The 19,755-nt window shown below is 37.3% G+C and overlaps 1 protein-coding gene across 1 annotated transcript in view; it reads right to left on the bottom strand.

Moving 5' to 3' along the window:
• Positions 1-19,755, bottom strand: part of MSH2 (mutS homolog 2) — a 77,505-nt gene that overhangs the window by 22,567 nt on the left and 35,183 nt on the right. The window contains exon 8 of the mRNA XM_025992602.2: positions 8,138-8,247. Coding sequence (XP_025848387.2) covers positions 8,138-8,247 — 110 coding nt within the window. The remainder of the gene's footprint in view (positions 1-8,137; positions 8,248-19,755) is intronic.

Raw genomic sequence — 19,755 nt, 5'->3', positions numbered from 1 at the left:
ATAGAACTGACCATTTTTCACAGGATACAGAACTACTAAGAGCAAAGAATCCATCTCCAGTTTCTCTTGCAGCTAGGTGTAGGGATAGGACTAAATTCTGGTCAACAGAATGTGAGCAGAAAAGAGGTGTACCATTTCCATAATGCATCCTTGTCTTCCCCTTTTATCTTCTCCCACTGGCTGGATTAATGATAAGGTAGTAAGCCAACCTGGACCTTGAAGGCAATACCCTTAGGGATCTGGAGCAACAAAGGAGTAAGCAGGTCACAGAGACAGCAGGGTTATCCTGCCAGTCCTTTGCTGCTATGCTCATACTGCTGTGACAGAAAACCATATTCTTGATTAAGCCATCTATCTTTCTTTCTCTTGCTTCCTCCCTCCCTCCCTCTCTCCCTCCCTCCCTCTCTTCCTCTTTCTTTTTCTTTCTTGCTTCCTTCTGAGCAGGTAAATCTTTGCTCCAATAGATCAAAAAAAACTCCAGGCTGAGAAATTAACTTAAAAAGTGTTCCTTGCTTATGGGGCACCAGGGTGGCTCAGTCAGTTGAGCATCCAGCTCTTGATTTCAGCTCAGGTCATGATCTCAGGCTCCAGGTGGGGCTCTGCACTCAGCGGAGTCTGCTTGAGATTCTCTCTCTCCCTCCCCCTGCTCACACATTTTCACTCTCCCTAAACGAATAAACAGAATCTTAAAGAAAAAAAAAAAAAAAAAAACTTCCTGGCTTCCATTGTGAGATACACAGCAAAAGCAAATTTTATCTGGGGGAGAGGAGGATGTATGATCTGCACAGACAGAACCCAGACAGATGCAAATTCATAATCTAAATATATGTAACAGACAAGGAAAGAAGCCACCAACAATAAAAGTCACACACACACACAAAAAAAACTCAGCAGAAACAAGGGGTAGATTTAAACCAAGAAATTGTAGACATGGAATATTAAGTACATTAAAATGTTTGAAGTGATATAACAGAGAATGGAACACATGAGCAAAGAGCAAGATACAACTTAAAAAAAAAAACTATGCAGAGTTATAAATGAACCAAGTAACTTTATCAACAAAAATATAATCATTGGGAGAAAAAAAAAACCCCTATGGATTGGTTAAACAACGCATCAGAGCTGAAGAGACACTCAGTGAATTGGAACATCTGAAGTGATCACAAAGAGAGCAGCACAGACACATGGCAGAAAAAGAATGTGAAAGTCTAACATATGTCCAACCACAGTTAGGAGAGTCAAGGAACACAGCATTCAAAGAGATAATGACTGATAATTTTCCAGAGTTGATAAAAGACATGACTCCTCTGATTAAGAAAACACAGCAAATCCAAATAGGAAAAAGAAATCCACTTTTGGACTCAGAGAAGTAAAAGGAATCAGCATCTAGAGCCAGGACTTCTAAACAGGAATAACACAAGTCAAAGGATGGCATACAATACAATCTCATAGATACTGAGGAAAAATTACTACCGATCTGGAATTGTATACCCACAAAAAATTCCTTTAAGAACAAGGGTGAAATAGACATTTTCAAATAAACAAAACCTGACTAAACAGACTGCCAATAACAGAACTCCTAAAGAATATTCAGGAAGAAGGAATGAATACCAAAGAAACTGGTAGGCATATGGGCAAATCTAAACTTAACTCTGTATAGAATGGAAATGTAAAGGGGTAAAAAAGAACTAAAATATCAGCCAATAATGAAGAGATGTCATTTGATCACAGATATCCTAAGGTCCTAGTATTTTGGGTGATAAATGAGAAGATATTGAGAGACTTTTGATTTTGATGAGTTATGTATACACATTTTGTAAAAATTTGTGAAAAACTTCCAAACCAGTGTGGATGCAATAGGATGGGGAAGGATAAGGCAAGGCAAAATGGAATTTTAAAAACCCAATCAATGTACACAAAATAAAGACAAAATGAATAATGAGGGGAACCAGGAAGAACAGGAATCACAAGGTAATATAGCAGAAATAAATTCAAATTGCCACTTAAAAGATTATCAAAATAAATAAAATCCAGCTATAAGTTTCGTTACCACAAAAGACTCACAAAGGAAGGTAAAATATACATCATGTAAAAAACGAAATAAAGAAGAACTATGGGATAGCCCTCTTACTATCAGACAAAAACAAAACAAAACAAAGAAAAAACTAAGGCAAAAAGCATTACAAAGGATACTGTCCATAGAGAATGAAGGTTCAGTTCAACACAAACTATAGCTCTGTGTGTTGAAAATATATAAAGGCATAATGGACTGAACTATATAAAGAAGTCCACACATCTCTCAATAACTCAGTAGATCAAAAATGAGCAAGCCTACAGACATTGTGAACAAAATTAAGCAATACATATAAAGAAAAGTGTAATCTTAAATGCTTACTGAAAAAGAAAAGGCTGAAAAAATAGTGAGCATTCAACTAAAGAGGTTAAAAAAAGAAACAACCAAAAATTGGTGGGAAAAAATACATAAGAACTGAAATTAATGAAATAAAAAGCAAAGATACAAAAGAGGACTTAAAAAGTCGCCAATTGGGCAGCCCCGGTGGCCCAGCAGTTTAGCGCCGCCATCAGCCCGGGATGTGATCCTGAAGACCCGGAATCGAGTCCCATGTCAGTCTCCCTGAATGAAGCCTGCTTCTCCCTCTGCCTGTATCTCTGCCTCTCTCTCTCTCTCTCTCTCTCTCATGAATAAGTAAATAAAATCTTAAAAAAAAAAAAAAAAAAAAGAAGTCACAAATTGACTCCCTAAAAAAACAAACTATGGAAAGGGAAGAATTGCTGGGGGAGGCACAAATTAAATTAAAAATAAGCAAGGGATGTATCTGCAAATACAGCAGTATTATAAAAAAAAAAACAATAAGCAATCACTATGAATAACTTGAGACAAGTGGAAAACTAAGAAGTATATATCCCCTAGAAAAAGGGTCTAGTATCAGAATACATATAGAACTCTTACAACAACAAAAAGACAACCCAATTTTAAGGTGAGCAAAGGATCTGAACAGAAATTTCTCCAAAGTTATACAAATAAATGGCCATCAAACATACGAAAAGATGCCCAACATTAGCCACCAGGGTAACATAAATCAAACAATAATGAAATACCACTTCACACCCAACTAGATTGGCTATTAAGACAAATACCCAAAAAACAAAGAGTCACCTGGGTGGCTCATCAATCAGTTAAATGGCCAAATCTTGATTTCATCTCAGTTATGACCTGAGATCCTTATTGGGTGGGAATGGGGTGGGGGTGTCTGAGTATTCAGCAGGGGATCTGCTTGAGGACTTCTCTCCCTCTGGACACCTGCCTCTCCCCAACCGGGCTCACAAGATCTAAAATAAGTCTTCAAACAAACAGAAACAAAACAACAAAAAACCACAACAGGAAAGAATAATTATTAGCAACAATGTGAAGAAACTGGAATTCTCCTATATTGCTGGCAGGAATGTTAAATGGTGCAGATACTTTAAAAAACAATTTAGTGATTCCTCAAAAAGTTAAACATAAAATTACCATATGACCCAGCAATTCTATTCCTAAATAAATACTTAAAAGAACTAGAAACAGGTACTCAAATACTGGTATATGACTGTTCATAAAAGCCCTAATCCTAATAGCCAAGAGTTAGAAACAATCTAATGGTCCACCAAAAAAAAAAAAAGCAGAAATAGACCCATAAATACAAAGAACTGATAACTGTCAGAAGGGAGGGGGATGGGAGGTATAGGCATGAAATCGCAGGCATGAAAGGTACAGCTTAGGGAATATACTCAATGGTACCGTAATAGCACTGCATGGTAAGCATAGCATTACACATGGAGTTGTCCATGTTGTACACCTAAAACTAATGTTAACATAGTGTGTCAACTATACTTCAACCAAAACATAAAAATAAAAAATAGAAAACAAGGATAATTATAAGCAAAAATGTTAACATGTATTTAGAATTAATTCTAAGTGGGAGGACATGAATATTTTTTCCTTTTGATTTTTTAAATTCATTTCCAAGAACAAAAATATTAAAGCATTTATATACTACAGTATCTTTACAGCTTACATATACTCATACAATGATACAGTTGTATTAGGATCATGCAACTATGTCTTTTTAAAAAACTATTTCAATTTATTTTATTTTTTATTTCAATTTTTTCTATCCCAGTCACTACTTTTCCAGTAATAGAGGAAATGCCATTAAGAAGTGTATGTAAAAATCCATATTCAAAGATAAAATGCTCAAATACAGTATAGAAAGATTTTAAATTTTAATATATCTCAATCACCCAATCTAACTGAAATTGTTTATTTTTTGGTGAAAATGCATTGCCTTTATGAACCTTGTCCTAGGGGCAGTATTGATCTACATTTACATATACTTCAGATATAGAAAATCTTTCCATAAGATTTATGGAAAGCAGACACAAAAACACCTGAAGCATTATATACAAAGCTAAGCCTAGGGGGGAAAAAAAAACAAACCCAAATTAATCCAACCATTCATGTTCCCCTTCATTACTTGAGCTCCTAAGTACACAGCTGGAAAACGTGAGTAAAGCTTTCAGAAATCATACACGAAATGATTGCTATCCTCTGAGGTTTGCTCAAAGTAGTTCTGAGTCATGTAATTTAAATGTCTAAATTCATTACAAATATCTACAATGACAGTGAAGGGTTGAATTCACTTTATAACCCAAGGTAAATTTAAAGGCTTGTAACAGAATAAAGAAGCTATTATTAGGCCAACTCCCTAGAGAATCTAGAGCAGGTTTTAACTAGGAATCATATTTATTTAAAAGATAGCATCACACTATAAAATATGAAAGTCTTTGGTTACAGAACAGTATCTTAGTAGACAAGGTTGGTTGTCCATACCACATTTCCCTCCCTCCCCTTCCCAGTAGTGCTCTCATTTTGTGTATCTCCAATAGAGGGATAACCCACCCCAGTTATCTTAGGCCCGTCATCACATTCTATATCCCTAGCCACAATCACTGCTAAAATGGTTTCATCAAGGCAACTTGCAGGACTCTTCCTTGAAATGTTGCATGAGTTGCTACTGGTAGGTAGCCAACTTAGGGCCGAAGAGGAACCAGCATTTAGTTGAAATTCATATCACAAAGATAGAAAAGATGAAGAAATCAGATCCTCTGGATGGTATCAATGAGCTGCTGGATCAAGCAACTATAAGGTAAAGCCTATTCTATCTGTAGACTTCTCATTTCATGAGCTAGAATGTACTGAGTTTTAAGTTATGTGCAAAAGAAAGAGCCCTAACTGATACTGAGCTTAGCCTTCAACAGTCTATGGGGGGGGGCGGGTGAGAGTAACCCACAATTCACATCTTATCAACACAGTACTTAATGTTAATGAGGGGGGTCCAGAATATGCCATAGTAGCATAAAATTTATTCCAAGATGAAGTATCTGAGAATAGATCTTGTTTCTAAACTCTCTCATCTCCATTAAAGCAGAGCCTCCCAAAAGAACTCAGCTGTTGTAAATCCCCTTCCAGGGAGTTTCACAATCAAGTACTAAAAATTATCATATCCTCCATCTATTCTCCAAAGGGTTCATAAATCATTCCTAAAAGTCATTTGTTTTACCCTAAAGTGCGCTTTCTCTCTCTCTCCTCCCCAAGCAAGTGCATAAGCCCCAAATTCTTTTTTTATAAACCCCAAATTCTAAGAGCCTCCTTGAATCTTACTTTTCTATGAACTCAAAAATCTGTCTGTTCTCTTGCTAATCTAACAGTTTAATTTAGCATACCTCCAAACAATGAACAGAAGAGAGCAGAAAAGTTTTTTCTACTCTACAAAATTAACTACTTAATGTTCTACTTTCAGATTAAGAGATCAAAGTTTGTCATAATCTTGAGGTACAGCAATGAAATTAGGACAAATGACTTCTTCTTTTCCAGTCTATATCTACATAATTGAACAGCTTGCCTTCCGAAAATCTACTCTTTCCAGACACAAAATCTTACAACACTCTAATCCTACAGCATCACTGGAGAATTAACACTGACTACTATTTTACAGTCACAGTATAGTCTAGTTTAACAGATACGTATCAAGTATTTCAGATCAAAGTAAAAAATCTTAATCCACAATAAGGAAAGTCAATGTAATGGAGCTGAAGGAAACACACTAGGCTGTCAACAGTGTTTATCTCAAGAGGGAAGCATGGTCACTTTTGCTTCTATACTTCTTCATAGCATTTTGTTTCACTTGTTCTAATACTATGTGTTGCCTTTACACGTAGAAAAGCTTTAAATAAAGAAAACACTTTAAAAATTTATATTTTGTGGCACCCCAGCGGCTCAGCGGTTTAGCGCCGCCTTCAGCCCAGGGTGTGATCCTAGAGACCTGGGATAGAGTCCCATGTTGGACTCCCAGCATGGAGCCTGTGTCTCTGCCTCTCTCTCTGTGTTTCTCATGAATAAATAAATAAAATCTTTTTTAAAGATTAAAATGAAAATTTATATTCTGGTATTTTGGTATACCATCATTTTGGCTTTTTTGTTGTCCATAGGTATGTATCCAAAGGGCTGATCTATGAGGTCAAAACACCACATGACAGGAGGGAAGGAAGGCAGGAAGGTGGGAAAGGAATAAATCAAAAGGCATAATATGAAGCAAAAGTATCCAACATTTTATCATCCTGCTGCTTTTTGCAATTATCATAGTAACAGCTAATACCTTGTGTATAATGAAAACTGCTTACTGCAGGAGACAGCTTGTACTGTCTAAGAGGAGAGGGAGGAGAGGAGAGGTCCTATGAGGCAGGATCTCCACATCTCCTGGGCAGGCTGTGAATGTGATGACCCAGATAAAAAGGCAGCTGCATAGGGTCTTCAAAAGATGTGTACATTGACAGAAGGGCTACAAACGTTAAGAAACTCTTAAAATTTCTCAATTTATACACACCAACTTTTGGCCAGATGATACCCAGTGATTGCCCTAAAGCACAGCACTTGCAGTAAGCTGCAAATTGGTGAAACAGGATTGCACTCCTAACTTATTAGAAGTAATTTGCTTTATTAGCAAGTAGTTCTCCAAGTATGGTCCCCAGACAAGCAGCATCATTTGGGTACATGTGAGAAATGTAAATTTTCTAGCCCTCCCCCAGATGGAAAGAATCTCATTCTTGGGACAGAGCCCAGGAATCTGTTTCAACAAACCCATCAGACAATTCTGGTAACATGCTTACATTTGAGACCCACAATATTAAAAGCATGGCAACTTTTAAAAGAATAAAGCTGGCCACAAAGGGAAAAGTCAACTGCAGGATTTCAGCAGAACTAAGCTGAAATGTGACAGCTCATATTTCCTGCATAATCATTTTTGACAGGAAATTCAGTGTAAAAAAATTTAAAGATAATGATTTTTAAAGTCACATATTTGAAAAACACTACATTCAATGGCCCCATATTAAATTTGTTCTATAAAGAAACTTTAAACAGAGTAAATTTTACCATTTCATACATTTTGCTTTCAAATTTATTTTCATACAAGGATATTTTCAACTATTTCAAAAACTATTCCCACTTTATATTTATATACAAATTACTGCTTAACATTGTTAAAGACCTGAGAATATAGATCTCTTACACCCTAAATACTCTTCTCAACTAACAAGAAATTTGGACCTCAACATTATTAGAGTATGGTTAACTTTTTAGTATATCAACAACTATTTAGGAGATACACACATATTCTAATCTCTTCCCCCAGAGACTTCCCTACATGGAAAATAAACCAAGAAGCTGCCATCTCTTGTGTTCCATATTTACCTTTATCTTCTCTTCTTCAGTGATTACAATTTTCCCTCTCTCTTGAAATTAAAACAAAATTCAGATTTCATATGTGAAATCTTTTATTTGTGAGATTTCCTTTAACCAGGCCAGTTATGCCCAACATTTATTTCCTCTGTTAATCCTCTAAACCAACTGTTATTGTTAAGAAAACAACAAACTTTACCCATCACTTAATCTTACATCCACGGTCTCAAAGATGCCTCTCAAAAATAACATTTTAAGTACTAACAAAAAAATTTGAGAAGTCTTCTGACATGCATTTCAAAAATACTTCGCTGCTGAATTCAAGAGTATATTACATACCTGATCCATATCTAGAGTTGTTTCAATCATTTCCTGAAATTTGGAGAAATCAGAACGAAGATCAATAAGAGGAGTAACAAAAACTGCCAACAATAAACCTTGGTGTTTTCCTAAAAGAAAGCAAAAAATAATAAAATAGTTCTATTTTAAAAAATACAAGGCCACACATCATAAAAATTCATCTGAGATAACAGTATTTGATCCAAAAAAACACAAATAGCGCAAGTCTCCAAAGTTACTATTTATTCCCATATTTTAATTCAAATGTGTTTAGTATTTATTTTATAGAAAAGGAGATCATCTGGCACTCAAAGCTTTGTACTAACAAACACTGCCCCCCCCATCTGTAATCTCCTTCATACAAAGCACTAGAGATGCAGAAACATGATATTAATTACAATTAAATGAATTGTATTTCTTCATAGATTTAATACCCCTCCAAAAGGATTTAATACCCCAAAGTCAAAGTCATTAAAATAAAATGCCTCTAACTTACCTTATATCCCTAATTTGCATTAATAATACAGTATTCCAATTAACAGAGGTTTAATCAAGCCTAGTATTTACACTGGCACTTTACTTTGATGCTATTTAAGAGCACATGCTGAGCAATTATATGAGAAGGAGTAAGTGAAGCAATGGAGTCTATAGTGTGAAATGCCTGACTACAGACCTGGGTGCCAACCCCAACTCTGCTACCTACTGGCTCTGTGATCTGGAGCATGTTACTCTGAGCCCCTTTCCCGTATCATCAGGAGTAATGACATCAGCTACCCAGAAGAGGAGTGAGATAACCACATAACACTTAATATACTGCTTGACATTTAACAGGAGCTCAGCTATAGTTACTATGTATTTATTGTTATTGGTTACATTGCAAGGATTTTTCTTTCTGATACCTAATTATTCTTTTAGAAGAATTGTGCAAGTGATCTCTACCCTACTGCATTTTGCTCCAAAGCAATAGTTCCCAATCTTTTCTAGAAATAATATTAGCTCTTAATCGAGAAAACGATGAAAAGCTACTATGAAGTCAGCAAAATTATTGTAAGAATTCATGTTTTATTAATCACAACAGCATCTACACATATTTAAAAAATAGTACATATGTGTGAAACATTATTTAGACAGTCTATAAACAACACTTTGCCCACATAATGTCTGTTGTGCTTCAACGCCTGGTTCTTTATTCTGAATTAGCTAGCTCAAATGCTATTGGTAAATAGGGGAATGATGGAAGCAAAGCACAGAGGTGGCACTGATTCACAAATGACTTTTTCCTAGCCCATTAATGTTTTGAAGTGATTAAGGGCAAACTTTTGCATAGTCAAGAGTAAACTTAGCACTATATGAAGACCTCAGAGTAGTTGGCTTAATGGCCAGTTTACTTATCTACGACTATGCTAAGAACCACAGAAAAGCAGGGTATAGATGAAAAGTACAAAAACATTTGCTGGTGTTTAAAAGAATTTTTTTTTAAACTAAATTCTATATCCCAGTTCAAATGTTTAACTTTTATGAAACTGACCTTTGTTAGAAACAAATACTTTCACAGGGCATCTCAAAGGAGGAACAAGAATCCTAGACTTGAAAGCTGCACGCAACCTTGCTGCAGCTCAAGACTCAATAAGCCCCTTCTGAGTTCACCTGCTCCCTAGCCTGCAAACTTTAACATTTTGAATTCTTTCCCCTACCTATAACTTATACTGAGCCCCAGCTGCCAATTTCCAACTAGGTTTTTCTTCTCCCAAAATGGTTATGGTTTTTTAAATTAAAAATAATAGCTTTACTGAAATATAATTCACATACCAAACAACACTCCATTTTAAAATATACAGTCCGGGGATCCCTGGGTGGCTCAGCGGGTTAGCGCCTGTCTTCGGCCCAGGGCATGATCCTGGAGTCCCAGGATCAAGTCCTACATCGGGCTCCCTGCATGAAGCCTGCTTCTCCCTCTGCCTGTGTCTCTGCTTCTCTCTTTCTATGTGTCTCTCATGAATAAACAAATAAAATCTTTAAAAAAAAATGTACAATCCAATTGTTTTCAGTTTATTTACAGATTTGTGTGACCACCACCACAATAAATTTTCAAACACTATCACTGCCCTCAAAGGGAACCCTATACCCATTAACAGTAACCTACCACCATCCTCCAACCTCCTCCCACTCCTCCAAATCCAGGCAACCTCCAATCCATTCACTCTAACTATAGATTTGCCTATAGTTCACATAAATGGATCATAGGATATTGTCACTGCTTTTTTCACTTAGCATAATGTTTTTTTCTTCTTTTTTAAAGGTTTTATTTATGAATTCATGAGACACACAGAGGAAGAAGCAGGCTCCCCACGGGGAGCCCCATGTGGGACTCCATCCTGGGACCCCAGGATCACGACCTGAGCCCAAGGCAGACGCTCAACCACTGAGCCACCCAGGTGTCCCATAGCATAATGTTTTCAAGGTTCATCCATGTGGCACCATGCATGAGTACTTCATTCCTTTTTATTGACAACTATGTTGCATTAGATATAGATACATTCTATTTATCTATTCATCAAGTGATGAACATCAATTTTTTTCTTTTGTAAACTCCATTTTTCACTATCACTGCCTAGAAAGCCCTACACAATCTATTCCAGGGTCTTAACTCAAGGACTACAGAGGCTTAAGTTCAAAGTACTACATAAACACGGAAAAGAAATAAATTCCACCTTCTTTTCTCTACCTTTTCCACCTCTAACTGGAATCTGACATTTCCTTCCATTATTAATGTGCACAATAAACCACAGTAGGACTCCCAGTACCTATGTCTTTGTCATCAAAATCCCAGATCTATTTTCATATCATATTATAGTTTTGAGATAATTTTAAGTATCATTTAAACTTATTAAGTTCAAAACTTAAGACCTTAGAACTTCACTCATGTTATTTAATGCACTAATAAAAGGATTTTTTAATTTTATTTATTCATGAGAAAGAGAGAGAGAGAGAGAGAGAAGAGAGGTGGAGACACAGGCAGAGAGAGAAGCAGGCTCCATGCAGGGAGCCTGACGTGGGACTCGATCCCGGGTCTCCAGGATCATGCCTTAGGCTGAAGACGGCGCTAAACCGCTGAGCCACCGGGGCTGCCCGGGATTTATTTCTTTATCAAGAGTTTGTTTTATATTTTGATGTGTGTTTCAATATAATTGGTTTCTTTGCAACTCTGTTTTATGCATTTAAAACCACTATTTTGGATTGGGGTTCATAGGCTTTATTTAGGGTCCACAGAACAAAGTTAAAAACTTCAAACAGGCCTCACCTCTCTGTCCTCTACTCCTAACATGGCCCTTATTCTCTATCTCATGCCTGACCACTCTAGCTTTCCCTCACTCCATCAGCAAATCAAGCCTTAGGCACTTGCACTAGCTGGTCCACTGGCCTCCCCTCAGATCTTAACAGCTGGTTCCTTCTTGTCATTCAAGTTGCGGAACTGAGATAGCAATCCAGGGAAACCATCCTTGACCAACAGATCTAGCATCTCCCTGGCCCCAGCCAAGTTACTCTATCGTAGCAACATATTGTACTTTATTGTACTTATTACTACTTGAAATTCTTGTTTATTGATTTGCTTATTGTCTGTCTCCCTCTATCCTTCCACTATCACTGACCCTCCATAAGAACAGGAACATTTATCTGTCACATCTATGTTGTACCTTCTAGAACAATGCCTGGAACAAATTAACTATCTGTAGAATGAATGACTTGTTGAAGGAAAGAAGGGACTGGTGATATAATCAATTGCTGGTCACTAGTTTTTATACACACAACACTCATCTAGCAAGCATACCAAAGATGACATAAGGAATTAACTGCTATCTTCTTAAGTGCATCAAAATGTGAAATATCAAGTAATCAAATAATTAAGTAATTTCTGTAGGAACTTCAGATTCATTGCCAGCCACTAAAAGATTATAACTTAAGTTGCTTACAGCATACACAAAAATAAAGTTGGAATGGATTAAAGACCTAACTGAAACATGAAACCATAAAACTCCTAGAAGAAAACATAGGCAGTAATTTCTTTGGCATTGGCTATAGCAACATTTTTCTAGAAAGGTCTCTTAAGGCCAGGGAAACAAAAGCAAAAAATCAACTATTGGGACTACACAAAATAAAAAGCTTTTGCAGTGAAGAAACCATCAGCAAAATAAAATGGCAACCTACTGAATGGGAGAAGATATTTGCAAATGATATATCCATTAAGGGGTTAATATCCAAAATACGTAAGAAGAACATATACTACTCAAGACCAAAAAACCAAACAATTCAATTAAAAATGGGCAGAGGGCCCCTCTCTTCCTCAACACTGCCTGCAGAGGTGGCAGCCATCTACTGCTGAGCATCATGGCTGTCCTCAGACCTCTGGTGAAGCCCAAGATCGTTAAAAAGAGGACCAAAAAGTTCATCTGGCATCAGTCAGACTGATTATGTCAAAATTAAGTGCAACTGGTGGAAACCCAAAGGCACTGACAATAGGGTACGCAGAAGATTTTAAGGGCCAGATCTTGATACCCAACACTGGTTACAGGAGCAACAAGAAAACAAAGCATATACTGCCCAGTGGCTTCCAAAAGTTCCTAGTCTATAACGTCAAGGAACTTGAAGTGCTGCTGATGTGCAACAAGTGAGATGGGTCCCACATCTGGGTTCAGGAGTCAGTCTGCATCTGTGAGCATTTTTGGTAGGGATTCTAGACTTCATAGGATGCATTTGGAAGAGTTGTTATTATTCTCTCAGGAGCTTTAAGAATGCTTCTTGGGGACTTTGAAATGTTTCCTTTGCTAGAGCTGGGTAAGGGAACTTGTCCTGAAAAGTATAGACACCCAAGACCTGGAAAGAGAAGGACTTTGCCTAACAATAAAAACACTGTGGTAAAATTAATTAATTAATTAATTAATTAATTGAAAAATGGGCAGAGGACCCAAATAGACATTTTCCCAAAGACGACATACAAATGGCCAACAGACACATGAAAAGATGCTTAATATCATTAATCATCACACAAACCAAAAGCACAATATCATCTTATACCTGCTGAATGGCTAGAATAAATAAGACAAGCAATAATGTTAGTGAGGATGTGGAGAAAAAGGAACCATTACACATTGTTGGTGGGAATGTAAACTAGTGCAGCCACTGTGGAAAACAGTATGGAGGCTCCTCAAAAAATTAAAAATAAAAATATTCTTTGATCCAGTAATTCCACTACTGGGTATTTTTTTACCCAAAGAAAACAAAAACACTAATGTGAAAAGATACATGCACCTCTATGTTTACTGCATCATTCACAATAGCCAAGATATGGAAGCAACCCAAGTGTCCATTGACAGGTGAATGAATAAAGATGTGGTACACACACAGCATTATCACTCAGTCATAAAAAAAAAAAAAAAAAAAAAAAAGATAATATCGTGCTATTTGTAACAACATGGATGGACCTAGAGAGTATTATGCTAAGTGAAATAAGTCAGACTGAGAAAAACAAATACCATACAACTTCACTTATATGTGGAATCTAAAAAAACCAAATGAATAAACAAGCAAAAAGCAGAAACAGACTCACAAATACAGAGAACTGATGGTTGCCAGAGGGGTAGGGAGTGGGGTGATGGGTAAAATGGGTTAAAGGGAGTAGGAGACAGAGGTGTATAGCTATGGAATGAACAAGTCACAAGGATGAAATGTACAGCACAGGGAATTACAGTCAATGGTACTGTTTAATAGTGTTTATGGTGACAGATGGGAGCTACACTTGTGGTGAGCACAGCATAACAGAGTGCTGAATTACTATCCGTACACCTGAAACTCCTGGATCACTGTATGTCAACCGTACTCAAATAAAACATTTTTAAATTAAAAGAAAACAACTATGAGACTAAGTTCAATGAGCAAGTAACACTAAAGTCAAAATAAACTACAGGACAGTTCTGGACAAGAGATATAAGGGGCCTCCTTCTACATGCCCTCCCAACACTGACCTCAGATCCAAGGTCTGGCACTACTCACAAGTCTGCTAAATCAGGCTATTCAAATAGACCATGACTGAGAAAATCAACCTGAAGTCTAAATTAATTATAAAGTTGACATTAACATTTTATTCTATTAAGTATTAATAGATAAACGGTAAACAGTAATCCAAAGACATGAGTTTCAATTAACAAAGATTTAAACAATTTATTCTATATCTCCATTTCCTTGACTAATTTTACATAAATTCTTTGTATTAATTTCAATCTCAAAGTTTTATTAAGCATCATTAAACTTTACCTGACTTCTTTAATGAATTTATGAAATGGATTTAAAAGTCCACATAAGGGATCCCTGGGTGGCGCAGCGGTTTGGCACCTGCTTTGGCCCAGGGCGCGATCCTGGAGAACTGGGATCGAATCCCACATCGGGCTCCCGGTGCATGGAGCCTGCTTCTCCCTCTGCCTGTGTCTCTGCCTCTCTCTCTCTCTCTCTCTGTGACTATCATAAATAAAAAAAAAAATTTAAAAAGTCCACGTAATAAAAAAATAAATAAATAAAGTAAAAACATAAAAGTCCACGTAAGTGGAAACAATGACGGCAAGATACTACTAATGAAAGTTTAAGTATTCACAAAATATGAGGCCGGAGCCAAGAAATTCCAAATTAAACAAAGAAGCCAACAGAAGTAGAAGTGCAGGTAAATCATGGTAAAATGTCTAAATGATTAAAAGGCTGTGAATGATGACCTTGGGCACAAGGCCGTCTCTGCTCTTCCTTCACTACTGTCAGCCACTCTGGAGCATGGGCCTCTCATCCTTCACTCATCTTCTCGTCTGTTTATCCAGCCACATCATTCCTTTTGTTGGGGACAGTCACTTGTCTCAGCTCCCCCATTTTTGCAAGCAATACCTTCTTTGACGCCACCTCTCATTTTCCTTTATTACTACTGTCATTTTGACAAAATTCTACATTTTTTCCCCTATAATGACTTTTTCTCCTGATTCCACTGATTATTTATGAGTATCATTTTACAATTGTGCTAGCAGTCCCTATGAGATAATAGAAAACACACTGGTAAAAAAAAAAAAAGAAAAGAAAAGAAAAGAAAAGAAAAGACACTGGTCTCTGCCCCCAGTTCCTGGCACAGAGTTTCTATAACCCTTGTAATTTCTTCAATGTGAAGAGCATTAGGAGCAACTCGTTTGACGCTAGAGGCGACTGACTGGCTCAGTAGGTAAAGCATACAACTCTTAATCGCAGGGTTGTGAATTTGGGCCCGAAGTTGGGGTAGAGTTTACCTAAAATAAAATAAAAGAGTGACTTCTAAGTGGGCTCCTTGGATGAGGGATGGTCACCAGAAAGACCAAACCATGACTGTAAGCTTGGAATTTTTAGGTCCATCCCTTCATCCTCCAGAGATAGGAGAGGGCTAGAAATGTAGCTAATAACTGATCGTGCCTACATGAAGAAGCCTTCATAAAATTCTAATAACAGGGAGTTCACAGAGGTTCCAAGTTGAGTAATGTCAGAGCTGAGTTAGTTACATTGTAGGATACCCAGCTGGTGTCTCAGAAAATTGAAGCAAAGGGAAAAGCTCTACACACGTGGTGATAGAAGTATAGCGTTCTGTGTGAGAACAAACGGGAGACACAGGAAAAAAATTCACAGGAGGAAAAGACAGGAATAAAACTGAGTTTTCCTTTACTGTCCCAACTTCGTACGATTATTTTTCCTTTCTCTCACCCATCAGTTATTATAGCAATTTTCTCATTTTATCTTTTGGTATACATTCTTGGGCCAATAGTCTACATCTCTGTCCTTCCATCCAAATAATCTCATACCCAGATCCCACTAAATATTCCCAACAAGATATACCAACCACCAAAACATACCAACTAATCACCATAATAAAAAGCAAATTGTGTTGGTGAGGATAGAAATTTTCTTATAAATCTTGTGACTGGAACTAAAAACAAGTACAACCTTCTTGGAAAATAACTTGTCAATAAGCAATCATTTGCTATTAAAATGCAGAGCAGACCACTCTGATTCTACAGGTCAGTGGAAGCAATTAATGCGTTCTGAACCGAAGGGGAAGAAATGATATGATCAGATGAGCTAGGAAACATTACTATGGGTTCCCTGAGGAGGAGGTATAAATCACAAGAGGAAACTAGAAAATGTGAGGCTTTTAAGAAGTAATTAAACAGAAACCTGGTTAATTGGATATGGGAAGAGGGAAAAGTTATGTGCCTCAGAATGATGGCCATTAAAATAAAATTTATCAATAAAATAAAATAAAATATAGAGGAGTTGTTTCAAGCACTATCAGAAATTTGCCATAAATGCATAAAATATAATACCATTATTTGAGGTTTTGCCTCAACTTTTTAATTTTAAAAGCTACAAGGAATAAGGGAAGCCAAATATATTTTTCAAGTAACTATTTCTTGGGACGCCTGGGTGGCTCAGCAGTTTAGCACCACCTTCGGTCCAGGGTGTGATCCTGGGGACCCAAGATCAAGTCCTGCGTCGGGCTCCCTACATGGAGCCTGCTTCTTCCTCTGCCTGTGTCTCTGCCTCTCTCTGTGTCTCTCATGAAAAATAAATAAAATCTTTAAAAAATAATAATATTTCTTAGATGATTTAGAGTAGAGCTTCTATTACTCAATGCAAATCTGCTTTCTAGACTGTTGCTGCCCTCTGCTGTCTCTGAACTTATTTAATTTTTTTCAGGAATAATGTTACTATAACTTCAAACCTAGACTTAATCAAAACCCCAAAACACTGTAAGGAGAATATACTAAATTTCTAGCAATATACTAATACGCTAAAATTTAAGAATTTTTGAGAGACAGTGTATGTGGGCATGGGGAGGGGAGAGGTGGAGAGGAAACTCTCAAACAGGCTCCACACCCAGCACATAGCTGGCTTGGAGCTTAATCTCACAACCCTGAGATCATGATGACCTGCGCTGAACACCAAGAGTTTGATGTTTAACCAACTGAATCACCCAGTCTCCCCTAAAAAGAATTTTTTTAAATCATGATTCTGCTTTTAAGAACAGTGTATTTGGTTTATTTCCCTCGTAATTTAGCCTCAGTTTTAGCTTTGTCCATGGAATCAGTAGGCTAAAGAGCTATGCTGAACTCAGCCAAATGCCCCACCCCCCCTTTAAAAGATTTTATTTTTAGGGCTGCCCGGGTAAGCTCAGTTTGTGTACCTTCGGCTCAGGTCATGATCTTCTGCTTCTGCTTCTCCCTCTCCTCTGCCCTTGCTCATGGTCTCTCTCGTTCTTTCTCAAATAAATAAATAAAATTTTTCAACAAATAAATACATCTTTAAAAATTTTTATTTTTAAGCAATCTCTACACCCAATCTGGGGCACAAACTCACAACCCCAAAATCAAGAGTTGCATGCTCCACTGAGCCAGCCAGTAGCCTCCATTTTGTTCATTTTTAAGAAAAAATTCAGGTTATGACTACGGCACACTTGGAGTCTCCAATGTTTTTTCTTTTGGGCTCCATCTCTGCACTGTAGGACCATGACCCTGAGCTGAAGGCAGACAACCGATTGAGCCTCCCACCCAGGTGCCCCCTCCAATGTTTCTTATAGAAAGAAAATAACCTAGCTCTTAGCACCATAACGTCTGGGAACAGTCTTCCTCCTCTAATATTCTCTAGGCTGGGTGACTACAAATTCCATAAAGCAAACATCAGTTGCCAAAATGATAATGTGAAGCTTTTGATTTAGATAATGTTATGTTCTCTCATGGGTATATATTAACTGTAACCCCCAAAAAGTAGGAAATTATTGATTTGTTGTAAAACTCTCAAGTACACTGAGCCACACACACGCAGAAGGAAGAAAGCCAACCTACTCTTAAGCCCAATTCCTAACTTCTGTGTTTATTCCAGAGAATAAGAAAGTCTCCAAAGAATGTGCACATCAGTATTTTTTACCCTTTCTCGTGGGGGGAGGAGGGTTTACATATACTTTTGAATATCTGATGAAAGTTACAGATCTTCTCCCAGTAAAAATACACACACACAAAATCTTGTATAAAAAAAATCCCAGCTTTAAAAAAAAAAAAAAATTCCCAGCTTTAAAGTTACTGGTACTGACTGAAAAAAGGGCCAAAACAGAACTGGGGTGGAAGACTCTTAAGGTGAAAGCAAAATATAGAAAGATTCAGCAATTCTACTTCTGGGTATATATCTAAAAGAAACAAAATCATTATCTCAAAGAGATCTGTACTCCCTTATTCACTGCGTATACTTGTAACTGCCAAGACATGGAAACAACCTAAGTGTCCCCTGGCAAATAAATGGATAAAGAAAATGTGATACACACAAACACACACACACACACACACACACACACACACACACACACACAGAGGAATATTAGTCATAAAAAAGGAAATCCTGCCATTTGTGACAACCTGTTAGACCATGAAGGCATTATGCTAAGTAAAAGAAGTCAGGCAGAGAAAGTCACTTATGGTCTCCTTATATGTAGAGTCTAATAAAACTAATCTCAACAAAATAGAAAAAAAATGGTGGTTGTCAGCAGCTGGGAGTTGACAAATGGGGGAAGGTGGTCAAAAGGTACAAACTCTCAGTTCTAAGATTTAAGTTCTGAGGATGTAATGTATAGCAGGGTGACCTATAGTTAAAAATACTGTATTGTATATTTGAAAGCTCTTAAGAGATTAGATCTTAAAAGTTCTCAACATAAGAAAAAAAAATATGTGAGTTGACAGGTGTTAACTGAGCCAACTGTAATTACTTCCAATACATACATCTTTCAAATCATAATGTTGCACACCTAGAGCTATACAATGTTATATGTTAGTTATAGCTCCATAAAACTGGAAGGAAGGGCAAGCCCAGGTGGCTTAGCGGTTTAGCACCGCCTTCGGCCCAGGGCGTGATCCTTGGAGACCCGGGATCAAGTACCACGTCGGGCTCCCTGCATGGAGCCTGCTTCTCCCTCTGCCTGTGTCTCTGCCTCTCTCTCTGTGTCTCTCATGAATAAATAAATAAAATCTTCAAAAAAAAAAAAAAATCTAACTCAGCAGTGAAAGCTGAGACTATAATGACTAGACTGTGCTTGTTGGATTTAGCAACAATAAGTAACTCAGCAAATGCCATTTCAGTGTTGTGGTCAGGGCTGGAAGGCAGTTGAGCAAACAGGAGATGGAAATGTAGGCTTTCAGAAATTTGGCTGGGAACGGATAGTGAAAAAGAGGTGCAGGTACAAGATGACACAGGGCCAAGGATGCTTTTCTTTCTTTTTTTCACTATGGGAAGGAAGAGATGTAGGAGAGAAAAAGTTGAAAACAGCTGATGTAAGTGGATAAGAGTGAATTAATTGTTTTGAAAGCCTACTTCCATGATAATCTGATTATTATAGTCCTAATACTGGTCAATCCCCTTGTGCTCCCAGTTGATCCTATTAGATAGGGCCAGAGGATATATGGAATCAGAAAAGTGCAGCAGTGAAAGATCTTCTTTTATTGGATAAGGAAATGGAAGCACAGGGAGGGTAAATGGCTACCTAAGCCACACTAAAGAAATATGGGCACAGGGATCCCTGGGTG

The sequence above is a fragment of the Vulpes vulpes genome, chromosome 16 (genome assembly GCF_048418805.1).
Source record: "Vulpes vulpes isolate BD-2025 chromosome 16, VulVul3, whole genome shotgun sequence".
Taxonomy (NCBI): Eukaryota; Metazoa; Chordata; class Mammalia; order Carnivora; family Canidae; genus Vulpes; species Vulpes vulpes.
Note: the sequence above shows the minus strand (reverse complement) of the source record. Positions and strands in the feature narration are given on the sequence as shown.